A 13911-nucleotide genomic window follows, 5' to 3' on the forward strand; every position below is an offset into this window, starting at 1 on the left:
GCGCCTAATTTAAATGGCACACGCCCATTTGAATTGGCCCGCCTTGCGCCGGAGGCCGCCGGCGTAGGTTTTCATCGCAAGTGCTTGGTGAATCAGGCACTTGCGATGAAAACTTACGGCGGTGTAACGTATCTACGATACGTTACGCCGCCGCTCACCTACGTGAATCTGGCCCTATGTGTCTACACAATCAACGCGCTGCTTAACAGTTAGAAATAAGCAGCCAACACCACAAAAATAGACCCGTTTTGTAAATAGTAAAGTAAAAAAGGATAAAGTGTTTTGCGCTAGAGATAAAACCCAATAAATGAGTTCATAGGTAAAGCAACTTCAATCATTCGAATAGACTAAAGTCCATGGTAAAATCCATCCAGAGAAAGGGAGAGGGAAAATCAATGGATGATAGATGATCCGAAAAATAGAATATAGTTCAGCTTACCAGATGTTGAGACCTAATTAAGTGTACACTTATCAGGTCATACAGGCTTAATTGATACCAAGGGTCCGCGTGTCATCCGATGAAAGAGAGGCTGTTTGTGTCGTGGAAAATCCTTGTAACCATCTTCTTACTAGGGCCAATTGAATGGTGCTGGTGGAAGTTCTCACCGATTTGTCAATAAATGACAGGATTGGTATTGCATCTTAAGATCCGACAGTGTAAAACAATTACACCTGTCGGATCTTCTGGCTATCTATGCGTAACTGATTCTATGAATCAGTCGCATAGATAGAAACAGAGATACGACGGCGTATCAGCAGATACGCTGTCGTATCTCCACTGTGAATCTGGCCCTAAATTTTTTTCCCTGGTACCAATCCTGTCATTTATTGACAAATCGGTGAGAACTGCCACCAGCACCATTCAATTGGCCCTAAGATAAAAAAAAAAACATGCAAAATAAATTGTCTAACACTGCCTGGATGTGTTCAGGGCTGCCTGTCTGGGTCTACTTGGCAGTCACAGCCTCTAACAAAATTGAGTCCCCCTTTGTTCTGTTTGTGGGTCCTCATAGAGGGCATTCTTTCCATTCCACCATTGCTAGCTGGATAAGACATTTATCTATTCTTAATATTAATATTGTTGTTATTTTTAATTGCCTCCCATCCACCGTAGAGTAAAATGTCGGAGGGGCGTGAGCACTTTCGATCTGGGACACTCCCGCTGCAGCGATCGTGATGTGTCATGTCCCTGGGACAGAGGGCATCACCAACTACGGTAAAGAGCCTATGACATAGGCTCTTTACCATGTAATCAACGGTGTCCAATCAAAGCTGATCACAATGTAAACAGAAAATGCCGGTTGTCGGCTGACAGCGTGTGAGAAAAGGAGACATCTGCAGCCAGCGATCATCAGTGCTGCCTGTCGGTGTCCACCAGTGCTGCCTGTCGGTGTCCACCAGTGCTGCCTGTCGGTGTCCACCAGTGCTGCCTGTCGGTGTCCACCAGTGCTGCCTGTCGGTGTCCATAATTGCTGCCTACCAATGCCTATAATTGCTGCCTACCAATGCCTATAATTGCTGCCTACCAATGCCTATAATTGCTGCCTACCAATGCCTATAATTGCTGCCTACCAATGCCTTTAATTGCTGCCTACCAATGCCTTTAATTGCTGCCTACCAATGCCCATTATTTCTGCCTACCAATGCCCATTATTTCTGCCTACCAATGCCCATTATTTCTGCCTACCAATGCCCATTATTTCTGCCTACCAATGCCCATCAGTGCTGCATATTAGTGGCTTCTGATCAGTGCCAGTCAGTCCAGCCTCATCAGCGCACATCAGTTAAAGAGAAAAATTGATTATTTACCCGAAAAAAATACAGAAACTAAGAAAACCTTCCCCCCACCCCCTCAAAATTTTGGGTCTTTTTTTGTTTGTTTAGAAAAAAATAAAAACCCCAGTGGTGATTAAATGCCACCAAAAGAAAGCTCTATCAGTCTCTACTCCGCATCAGGTATTACAATTTTGGAGATATTTACAGTACCTATAGGTAAGCCTTATTGGTACAAAGTCTAAAGGGAGGCTTACAACCTCTTTAATGGCAAGTCAAAATTTCTGTTTGTATATATGCTGGACTGGAGTTTACCTTTTAACCACTTCCCGACCGCGGCATGTAGATATACGTCGGCAGAATGGCACGTACAGGCACATTGGCGTACCTGTATGTCCCTGCCTAGACGTGGGTCGGGGGTCCGATCGGGACCCCCCCCCCCCCCCCCCCGCTACATGCGGCGGTCGGATTCCCTCGGGGAGCGATCCGGGACGACGGCGCGGCTATTCGTTTATAGCCGCTCCGTCGCGATCGCTCCCCGGAGCTGAAGAACGGGGAGAGCCGTATGTAAACACAGCTTCCCCCGTGCTTCACTATGGCGCTGCATCGATCGAGTGATCCCTTTTATAGGGAGACTCGATCGATGACGTCAGTCCTACAGCCACACCCCCCTACAGTTGTAAACACACACTAGGTGAACACTAAATCCTACAGCGCCCCCTGTGGTTAACTCCCAAACTGCAACTGTAATTTTCACAATAAACAATGCAATTTAAATGCATTTTTTGCTGTGAAAATGACAATGGTCCCAAAAATGTGTCAAAATTGTCCGAAGTGTCCGCTATAATGTCGCAGTCATGAAAAAAATCGCTGATCGCCGCCATTAGTAGTAAAAAAAAAAAACTATCCCCTATTTTGTAAACGCTATAAATTTTGCGCAAACCAATCGATAAACGCTTATTGCGATTTTTTTTTTTTATACCAAAAATAGGTAGAATACGTATCGGCCTAAACGTATCGGCCTAAACTGAGAAAAAAAAATGTTTTTACGAACATTTTTGTCCATATTCCATAGACTTTTTTTTTTTTTTTTTTTAAGACATTGATGTATTTTTCTGGTATTATATTGCAGAATTAAAGGTGCTATGTTTGGTTGCTTTCCTCTATCCTCTTCTAAAGTCATGTTTCAGCAGCCATGATTATCCAGGCATATGATTCTGTGACAGATGGCATCGTTAAGAGACTTCCAGCTAGAAGGCGATTGCTGCCTCCGCTTCAGATGGCATTTTGTTTCCATTTTCATCATGGGTGTGACTCATTTATAAGTGCTTCTGTTACACTGTGACCCAGGGAAACAACCCTTTGTTGGTTTGTCTTCACAAAGGATGCAGAAAGGATTTTTATACAATATACACCCTTTAAGGCATGTAAAAATTCAGGGCCATTCATATAAATGCATTAGAAATATGGGTTTTATGTTTTCAGCATGAACCTTTGGCTATACTGTTCTTTGAGTATGTGTTTGTGTTATAGAGGCATTGTTGTGCACCCCTTCAGGAAGATTGGAGCTCACAATTTTTTTTTACGGAGTACAGCAGGTATTTTCCTATACTTGCAAAGGCTAAAGGCTAATGTCGGGCAGGCTACTATACCGCTAGTATTTATGCTGATGTTGATTTGTCGAAATCACCAACAGCAGGATCACTTAACCACTTGCCTACTGAGCAATTTTACCCCCTTCCTGCGCAGGCCAATTTTCAGCTTGCAGCACTGTCACACTTTGAATGAGAATTGCGTGGTCATGCCATGCTGTACCTATATGCCATTTTTATCTTCTTTTTTTTTTGACTAAGCAGATGTTTAATCTCTTCATTTTGAAAAAACAATTTCATAGTTTCTTATAAAATGTAGCAAACAGGTACATTTTCTCCTTCACTGACGTGCACTGAGGAGGCTGCACTGATAGGTGGCACTGGCGAGCACTGATAGGTGGCATTGGCAGGATTATTAGTGTTGTTCTCCCTTTAACACAAGGCGGTTATCGGCTTTCTTCTTTTGACAGCGTGAGGAAAGAAAAGCTGATAACTGACTTGTGTTTACATCCTGCGATCAGCTTTCATTGGACACAGATGATCACGTAGTAAAGGGCCGCTGTCTGAAGGACTCGGCTGTCACAGAGCGCATCTCCCGCACGCTGCAGGTGGCGTGCGGGTAGCAGCATCACGGGAGGATGATGGACACCCTCCCGGCAAACTAAGCCTGCACTGCCCTGTGCTGTGAATCTCCTCTTCTGTAGCGAAGGCAGAGAAATGTTGCTCACATTACTATCGCTAGAGATACAGCAGTGTTTGGGCCAGGGTAACAGCCACAACTCTCTGTATCTGACTACGGAGGGAGTAAATCTATAGGAACAGATAGGCAGCCGCTTTAGTGATGCTGCCCTGCGGCTGGTAATTTGTGTCTGCTGACAGAGACCCACCTATCTAACATTACCCTTAAGCCTCATACACACGATTGGACTTCATCTGACTTTTCCATTGATTTCTGTCCAAAGGGCGTTGTTCGTGAACTTGTTCTACATACACACAGCAGCCAACTTTCACCAAATCATGTGGTTTTTCAGCTCTTTACCGCCACCCTTTGGGCAACTTCTGCTATTGTTTTCTGATATTTAGCATTGGTTCTGAGCATGCGTGTTTGGACTTTAATCTGATGGGCTTATGTACTGGACTTGTGTACACATGATCGGATTAGCCAAAGTAAGACTTTTGTTGCCGGAAAGTTTGTCTGTTTTCACAGTGAACATTTGTCCAATGAAAAAGCGAAATCATTTGTCCAATGGAGCGTACTCACAGTCAGATTGTCCGATCAAACAGGTCCGTCCGACATTTGTTGTCAAAAAGTCAGATCGTGTGTATGGGCTTTAAATGATACAAAATGTGGAGAAATGTGCAATATGTATGTGTGCTGGCCAAAAACTGTGTGAGATGACACACGGCAGCCATGTTGTTTGAAAATCATAGTCGGCCATGACACTTCTGTTTTAGCAGCAGTAAACCCCCCCTCCCCTTCAGGACCTGGCTATATTGGGACTTAATTTTCTACAATTCACAAACTTTTAGCTGCATTCCAAGACATCCGCCCGTCCTCAGGATCTATTTAGTTTTCCTATCTATACCCAATTAACAGGACAATACACTACCCAGCCACTCTAATGGCTGTCATAAAACTCTAAGCTTTTTAAGCTGGAGTAACTATAATCTTAACCGATATCTGTCCTGGTCTCAGACTATTCAACTGTTGTAAATGGCTCAGCTGGTGGAATGGCTGACTAACTGGTTGTTATTAGCCAAGGAATCCAAACTTTAGTGTATTTCAGTAATCCTGAACTGATAATAGTACAACCAGAACAAGGACATCTTTATCTGTATCAGTTAATTAGCAGCGTTTTAAGCCCAAACACTACTATCCTAGGAGGTACCGGAAGCTGATTAGGCCCATTACCTCTCCTAGGTAAAAAAGCCATCCGGTACCCAGGGCCGGATTAACAATGGGGCTGATGGAGCTGCAGCTCCAGGCCCCTTTCTCAATATAGGCCCATTTGCCCCAAAAAAAAAAAAAAAAAGAAATTTTTTTTTTTTTTTTAATTTTTTTTTTTTTTTTAAGTTCGAATTTGGGGGGTTGTAGCTCGATGACCAGAGGTCACAGAAACCCCACATTTGGGTGTAGGCATGGGAAGAGCTACCCCACAACTGGTTAAAATATGGGATGGCTATCATTTATGGTTCCGGAGATACTGGCCTGCTTGCACAGCCTGTCAGAAGCTACATTCAGAGTGGCCAATATAAATACAAGCTGACACACTACAGCAGACTGATAGGATCACAGTGCTTATAATAATTATTTGTATATTACTCATGGTAATTAACCCCTTGCCACCCAGGCCAATTCTGACACTTCTCTACTACATGTAAAAATCATCATTTGTTTTTTGCTAGAAAATTACTCTATGGTGGTCTTTGCACTTTTTATGTTGCACGGTACAGAGCTGCACGATTCTGGCTAAAATGAGAATTGCAATTTTTTTGCTTAGAAGATAGATCACGATTCTCTCACGATTGTTGCGGCGTAACATCATCTTTCACATTAAAAAAAAAAAAAAATTATTTGGCATATAAGTAATATGTGTACCAGATATTATTGAAATATCTCCAGGCGTACAGAAGTTATGTGGGAACATACATTTCCCATTGATTTGCATGGGACTTTAACCACTTCCCGCCCGGCCTATGGCCACGTCCGGGAAGTGGTTATGAAATCCTGACAGGACGTTCTAGAACGTCCTGCAGGATTTCATGCCGCGCGCGCCCGTGGGGGCGCGCATCGCGGCGATCGGTGATGCGGGGTGTCAGTCTGACACCCTGCATCTCCGATCTTGGTAAAGAGCCTCCGGCGGAGACTCTTTACCACGTGATCAGCCGTGTCCAACCACGGCTGATCACGATGTAAACAGGAAGAGCCGTCGATGGCTCTTCCTCACTCGCGTCTGACAGACGCGAGTAGAGGATAGCCGATCGGCGGCTCTCCTGACAGGGGGGGGTTAGCGCTGATTGTTTATCAGCGCAGCCCCCCCTCGGATCGCCACACTGGACCACCAGGGATGCCCACCCTGGAGCACCAGGGTGGGCAAAAAAAAAAAAATGACAGAAAAAAAAAAAAAAAAAAAAAGTCTAAATAAAAAAAAAAGCATAAAGAAAAAAGATGCCAGTCAGTGCCCACAAATGGGCACTGACTGGCAACCTGGCCAAAATCAGTGCTGCCACCCCAGTGTCCATCAGCGCCACCCCAGTGTCCATCAGCGCCACCCCAGTGTCCATCAGTGCCACCCCAGTGTCCATCAGTGCCACCCCACAGTGCCCATCCATGCCCAGTGCCCACCTATCAGTGCCCATCTGTGCCACCCATAAGTATCCATCAGTGCCGCCCATGAGTGCCCATCTGTGCCGCCTATGAGTGCCCAGTGCTGCCCATGAGTGCCCATCAGTGCCGCCTATGTGTGCCCATCAGTGCCGCCTATGTGTGCCCATCAGTGCCGCCTATGTGTGCCCATCAGTGCCGCCTATGTGTGCCCATTAGTGCCGCCTATGTGTGCCCATCAGTGCCGCCTATGTGTGCCCATCAGTGTCGCATACCAGCGCCGCCAATCAGTGCCACCTCATCTGTGCCCGTCAGTACTACCTCATCGATGTCCATCAGTGCCATCTCATCGGTGCCCATTAGTGCCGCCATATCAGTGCCCGTAATTGAAAGAGAAAACTTATTTACAAAAAAATTAACAGAAAAAAATAAAAACGTAATTTTTTTTCCAAATTTTCAGCCTTTTTTTAGTTGTTGCGCAAAAAAAAATCGCAGAGGTGATCGAATACCACCAAAAGAAAGCTCTATTTGTGGGGAAAAAAGGACGCCAATTTTGTTTGGGTACAGTGTAGCATGACCGCGCAATTGCCATTCAAAGTGCGACAGTGCTGAAAGCTGAAAATTGGCTTGGGCGGGAAGCTGCGTAAGTACCTGGTATGGAAGTGGTTAAACAAAAACCCCGACCCTCACAAATGGGGGTAGTTAAGGGATAAATTAACTATCCTATAGTTTAAGTGGACATATAAGTAACATGTGACCAAGTGTGATCGAAATATCTACAGCCGTTTGGAAGTTATGAAGTAACATGTATTTCCCATAGAGTTAAATGGGACTTTAAAGAAAAACCCCGACCATGGCAAATGGGGGTGGGTAAGGGTTAAACCACCTATCCTATGTTTGTTGCTGACATATAAGTAACATGTGTGCCAAGTTTCATGTTAATATCTTTAGCCGTTTGGACGTGATGCTGGAACATACATACACACGTTGAGTTTTATATATATAGATTGATTGAAGTGGGAAAATGCAGTGTGACATAAAATATTGCAGCAATAGCCATTGTATTCCCTAGAGTCTCTGCTAAAATATATATAATGTTTGGCAGTTCCAAGTAATTTTCTAGCAAATAATATTGCTTTCTAACTTAAGAAACAAGTGTTGGACTTTAAGTGGTTACATTTAGTTACAATGTTAGTTGGTTACAATGTTTCATTTTGTTTACAAACTTCGCAGACTGCCCAGATTTGTTCTTTACACACAGAAGTGTATCCCTTTGATCTAAGAAGGAAGTTTCAGTTACAATGTTTCCTGTTAAAAACTTGGCAGACTGCCCAGATCTTTTCTTTTGACAGCTGAAAGTCTCTCCACTTGTTATATGAAAGAATCAGCAAACTCTGCATTGAAGATCGTCAGGGGGGTTGAATCGAGATCACGATTTTTTTAACGATTAATTGTGCAGCTCTAGCACGGTATTTGCGCAGCAATTTTTCAAACATGTTTTTTTGGAAAAAAATGTTTCATTCATTAAAAAAACAGTTAGTTAGTTAAGTTAGCACAATTTTTTTTGGTATCCTAAGCGATGCTTTACATTTTTTTAGGTTACATGTTTAGAGTTACAGAGGAGGTCTAGTACTAGAATTATTGTTCTCGCTCTAACGATCGTGGCGTATGTAACCTGTGTGTATCTGGCTCTGATACTACCAGTGCCTACCCAGCCACTGACTAGTATCTCTCCCCAGCCTGTCCCCACACACCCTCTCACCTGCTGACCTGTGGATGGGGGAATCACTCCTGCAGTGTTATTGTGTTCTGCCAGTGCGTACAATGATCAGTGTTGCTAACTATAGCTGGCAGCACTGATTGTTTTAAGAAAAAAAAACAGGCTGGTTGTACTCAAGTTGATTAATAGATTGACTTGTGTAAAACCAGCTAGCCCATACATAGATTGACTATGGCTGGTCTCTGCTTAATTGGCGTAATTTCAATCCATGTATGACCCGCTTAACCACTACTCAGTCCCTAAATATCCTTCCACTCCTGTACATAGTGCTCACTGTCATACTCTCCATACTCCTCTCCTGTACATAGTGCCCACTGTCATACTCTCCACACTTCTCTCCTATACATAGTACCCACTGTCATACCCTACACACTCCTCTCCTGTACATAGTGCCCACTGTCATACCCTCCACACTCCTCTCCTATACATAGCGCCCACTGTCATACCCTTCACACTCCTCTCCTGTACTTAGTGCCCACTGTCGCACCCTCCACACTCCTCTCCTGTACATACTGCTCACTGTCATACCCTCCACACTCCTCTCCTATACATAGTGCCCACTGTCATACCCTCCACACTCCTCTCCTGTACATACTGCCCACTGTCATACCCTCCACACTCCTCTCCTATACATAGTGTTCACTGTCATACCCTCCACACTCCTCTCCTATACATAGAGCCCACTATCATACCGTCTATATTCCTCTCCTGTACATACTGCCCACTGTCATACCCTCCACACTCCTCTCCTGTACATACTGCCCCATCATACCCTCCACACTTCTCTCTGGTACGTACTACCCTCTGTCATACCCCCTCACTCTTCCTGTACATACTGCCCATTGTCATACCCTTCACACTCCTCTCCTGTACATAGTGCTTTTTTCCGTACCCTTTGTACTCCTCTCCTGTACATAGTGCCCACTGTTAGACCCTCCACATTCCTCTCCCTCACCTGCACATACTTCCCACTTATATACCGTCCATACTCCTCCCCTATGTCGCTTACCCACAAAAACAGTTCTTTAAAATTATACTGAATATCCTCAATGTTACCAGCTCTAGAATGGACACACTTTTGTTAGTTCAACTAAAGGAAATCTCAGTTCTCATATTTGTTCTGCCCCATTATTAGTACTCATTTAATTTTGTGATTACTACTATGATGTATAGAGGAACATCGGGGATCTCAGCTACTCTAAATATAGCACTTATATAAAAAAGTGGCCCTGAAAATATTTTTTAAATGTTGGCAACTGTGCACTTAGGCACTGCCCAAGGGCCACCGTCCACCGGGTCAGTAGGGGGCCCCATGAGAGGCTCCTGGGATCCTGTGATAATAAAGCGGTAGTAAACTTTCCTGACATTACTACTTTTTAGAGGCCCTGGGGTAGGTTATGCCACAACGTACAAGTATGCACAGCATATTAGCACATTAGTGTACACTTCAATTTTCAGACTGAGCCCTCCAGTGCTGCGCTGTGATGAATCAGGCGGGGCCTGGACACTTCCATCTTCACCCGGTCTTCCTTCTGGGTTCTGTGCCTTTGGTCACTTGCCTTGGCTGGGCTGCATTCATGTCATTCCCACGCATTTATTTATTATTTATTACACCCCATTCACACCTCCGCGACAAAACGCCCGACGCCGGCCGCTCGTGCCGCTGGAGGGGAGAATTCCCATTGCTGTCTATGAGATGGTTCACATCTCATAGACGCCGTACACCTGCGGCATGAAAAAAAGTACCGGACCCTTTTTTTCAGGCGGCATTGGCGTTCCGCCATACAAAGCAATAGGAAGGATTTGTAAAAAAAAGTTACACTATTCGCGGCAAAATACGCCGCGTACGCGGCGTTACTTGTCGCGGAGGTGTGAATGCAGCCTAAAAGGCCCCACCAAAATCCTCAGCACCAGGCCCATGATGTTCTTAATCTGGCCCTGCCGGTACCCATCATATTTGTATTCATTAAAAAGGTAAATTCATGTTGAACTATAACATGCAAGTTACCAGATGCTAACCAGTAGGTATTTAAAGATAATCTCCATATCGAACTGTATCGCTGGGCGGTGCATGGTCATGAACCTGTGCACTGCATCTCTCTTGCCAAGGTAAGAACAGCCTAATGCTATTACGGGACTTAATGATGTTGTTGCCTACTGATCACTTATTGTGTTATTTAAAAGTTGAGATGACTAGTCAGAATATAACATGTACAGATTTCCTTTTTTATCTGAAAGACACTCGGTCATTGTCTTCACAGGATGATTGTCTCCTAAAAGTCTGGTATCCTCTTTCTGGGTGGAAATCATCATTTTTGCTGGGTGAAAGTCAAGATAAAAAAGTGGGTGTCAACTTTTCATTTGTATACCTTGCTCATCCTCGGGCAGTGGTTGGATTTTCATGGAGAAATACAAGCAGATTTATGCCAAGGTAAAAATCCAGATAACTGATTCATCCACCATTAAAGTATGGTTGTAGGAAGTTATGCAAAATGTATTTCTTCTACTGGTGTCTTATTAACATTTGTTGATTATGCGCTTTCTGTTCAGCAGGATATGTCCTTAAAGCAAACAGAGTGATTAGCGTAAGTGTTCTGCATATGTGGGGAAAGAAAATCTTTCTTGTTTTGTAACTTGGGAGCTATTTTTTGTATTATTTGAGTCTAGGTGAAATTATGTAATGACTAACTTCTGAAAATGATCTACAATTTAAAATGTTATTTTTTTATAACCCTGTTGTATTTTATGTTGCTGTCTTCAGGCAACAATCAAAGCCAAAAAGATAATAGATCACAGGATAAATATGCATCTGCCAAGTTTGAAGGCAAATAGGCTTTGTCCCAGTCTTCTGAGAGGAGGGCATATCCCAGTTCCCCTCCCAGTCTCGGATGTAGAATGGACAATTGGGGAATGCACTTGCGAGCAGTAAGCCATAGAGTAGGAATCGGCAACCTTTTTCCACTTTTTTTTTTTTTGTAATCAAAATTTGTTATTATTATTACCTTCAGCATTCCATACAACATTGTATAGTCTTATGTTCCATCATTTACATAAAAGACACAAATGGACATTGCAGGAAAAAAAACTAAACGGAATTGTCTTCAAAACATCAATTATTCTACCCCCCCCAAGAAAGAAAAAGTAAATGAGGGGCGAAAAAAAATTGGAAAATAAAATTAGTAATCCCCCCCCCCCCCCACACTGCCCCTAGCTACAATGGGGTATGTCTGCTCTTTCTCTACATACTCCATTCCTTCTACTTGAATCGTGTGTTCTCCTACTGAGTCCTTCTATATCCCCCAAGGGAGGAGAGAAAAAAAAAAACTCTCCCCTTCCTACTTCCAAAGAGGCCATTGATGGCCATTGTGTCTGTTCTTTTTATGTGAGAGAAAAAGAAAGAAAGAAAAAAAACCAAAAAACATTTTTTTTTCTTTCTCCTTCCTTCTTTTCCCTTTTCTTTCCCTTTTATGTACATACCTTTAGTGCCTCATATTTGATTATTAATCACCCGTGATTATGTGTATTGTCCGTCGTGGCCTATTCCTCCACTTGAATAACAACAATCAAAAAAAAAAAGGAGGAAGAAGGGACGGGAAAATCCCCTTTCCTACTTCCATATAATTTATTTGTCCTTCCCCCCTCTACCAAGACCACATACGAGGCCACTAATGGCCATAGTGTTAAAAATTAGTAATTATACCTTTTTATAAGAAAAAATACAAAACAAAAAACTCTCAACCGTGTTTACCTTCAAACTGTCCTTCTGACCTGCTTCTCCTCCACCTTTCAGTGACATACCCTCCCTATTTCAACGTGACTGAACTCACTCCCTCTCTCCTAATCGGGGCAGACATCCTATTCCACACTATCCAAGCTATAAAAAAGAAACTCCAAGGGGGGTCAATGGGGGAGAGAAACATTAATATATATTTTTATAAAGAAAAAAAAAAAAAAACATAAATAAGTCAATCCTGGTCAAGATTCATGTTTTAGCGCCTTATACTTCCATAGCCAAAACCGTATGCGACTACACTGAGGACTTGGTGGATCTGTTACGCCTCCTGCTCTCCCATTCCATATCTCTTACCCTTGGCCCATTTCAGGTGCATACTGTGCCCAGCCTGCCCATGTCTTCTCAAATTCCACTTTTTTGTCCTTCACTACTTGAATCCACCTTTCGGCTTCCATTATCCGATTGACCTCCTTGAGCAAGCAATCTGTTTCCAAAATCTGGGGATTAATAATTTAGCTGCGTTCAGTAAGTGTGGTGTAATACTCTTCTTATAGGCTTTAGTAGGGCCAGGCATTCCATGGAATAGGAAGCATAGGGGCGTAAACTCCATAGGTGTAGGGGTCAGCCTCTCAATCCATGGTGCAATTGCTTCCCAGAATATTTTGATCCTGGGGCATTCCCACCACAAGTGAAGAAATGTACCCCTTTGCTCACACCCTCTCCAACACCAGGCATTTGCCGCTGGGTACATCTAATTTAACCTTACTGGTGTCCTTTACCACCTAGTCATACATGTATAGGCCATTTCCTGAACATACAAACTTTATAGATGTCGAATAGGTTGATTTAATAATTTTTTTAATTTGTTCATCCGACAGTACCGTGTTTAATTCTCTTTCCCACTCCCTGATAAAATATGGGACTGTACTCTTTTGGGAGCCTAATATCAATCTGTACATCTGCGACAACAGATGCTTAGCATCCCTCAGATGCACACACTGACCCTCAAACACCGTAATTGAGTTTAGTGATCTCAGTGGAGGTTTCATCTTGCTAAAAAATCCTGTCATTTGATAGTATCTCCATCCTGATGTGGTATATTCCCTAAAGCTGTAACCAGGTCCGGATAGGTTGCTAGGGTTCCCTGCAGAGCAAATTTACCACATGTGGTGTCTCCATCCCGACCCCATGCCCCCAGGAATCCCCCTTCCTCCCCCCGGTGGGAACCATGGGAATCCCTCCAATGGGGCTAAGGGGTACACCCGGGGTGAGTACTCTCCCACTTTATTCAACCTATCCCATATTGACAAGGAATTCCAGGTCAAGGGAGATGTCCATTTCGAAAATCCTCTTGACATACTCGGGATCCAAGGGGCCCCTGCCAGGTTCCTCCCCACTATTGTTTTTTCTAGTGACACCCACATTTTATTACAGGAGTCTTGGCACCAGTTCAGGATTCGGACCAACAACATTGCCTTGTAATATACTGATATGTCTGGCAGCCCCATTCCTCCCTCTGCCTTACTTCTGCGCAAGATATCATAGGCCAACCTTGGACGTTTGTCATTCAACACAAATGCTACAAATGCCTTCCGTATCTGTTTAAAGACGGAACTGTATGTAGTATGTAGATAATTCTAGGCAATATACACATTTTTATAGCACTCACTCTTCCAAACCATGTTAGATAATGTCCTGTCCATTTTTT

At 43.5% G+C, this 13911-nt stretch overlaps 1 protein-coding gene across 9 annotated transcripts in view; it reads left to right on the forward strand.

Moving 5' to 3' along the window:
• The window catches only part of DMXL2 (Dmx like 2), a 250506-nt gene that overhangs the window by 53602 nt on the left and 182993 nt on the right, over window positions 1-13911 (forward strand). For all 9 annotated transcript variants that reach the window (XM_040342664.1, XM_040342667.1, XM_040342665.1 and 6 more), the window contains exon 7: window positions 10732-10901. In XM_040342664.1, the coding sequence (XP_040198598.1) occupies window positions 10732-10901 (170 nt within the window). The remainder of the gene's footprint in view (window positions 1-10731; window positions 10902-13911) is intronic.

Source organism: Rana temporaria, chromosome 3 (genome assembly GCF_905171775.1).
Source record: "Rana temporaria chromosome 3, aRanTem1.1, whole genome shotgun sequence".
In the NCBI taxonomy this organism is placed as follows: domain Eukaryota; kingdom Metazoa; phylum Chordata; class Amphibia; order Anura; family Ranidae; genus Rana; species Rana temporaria.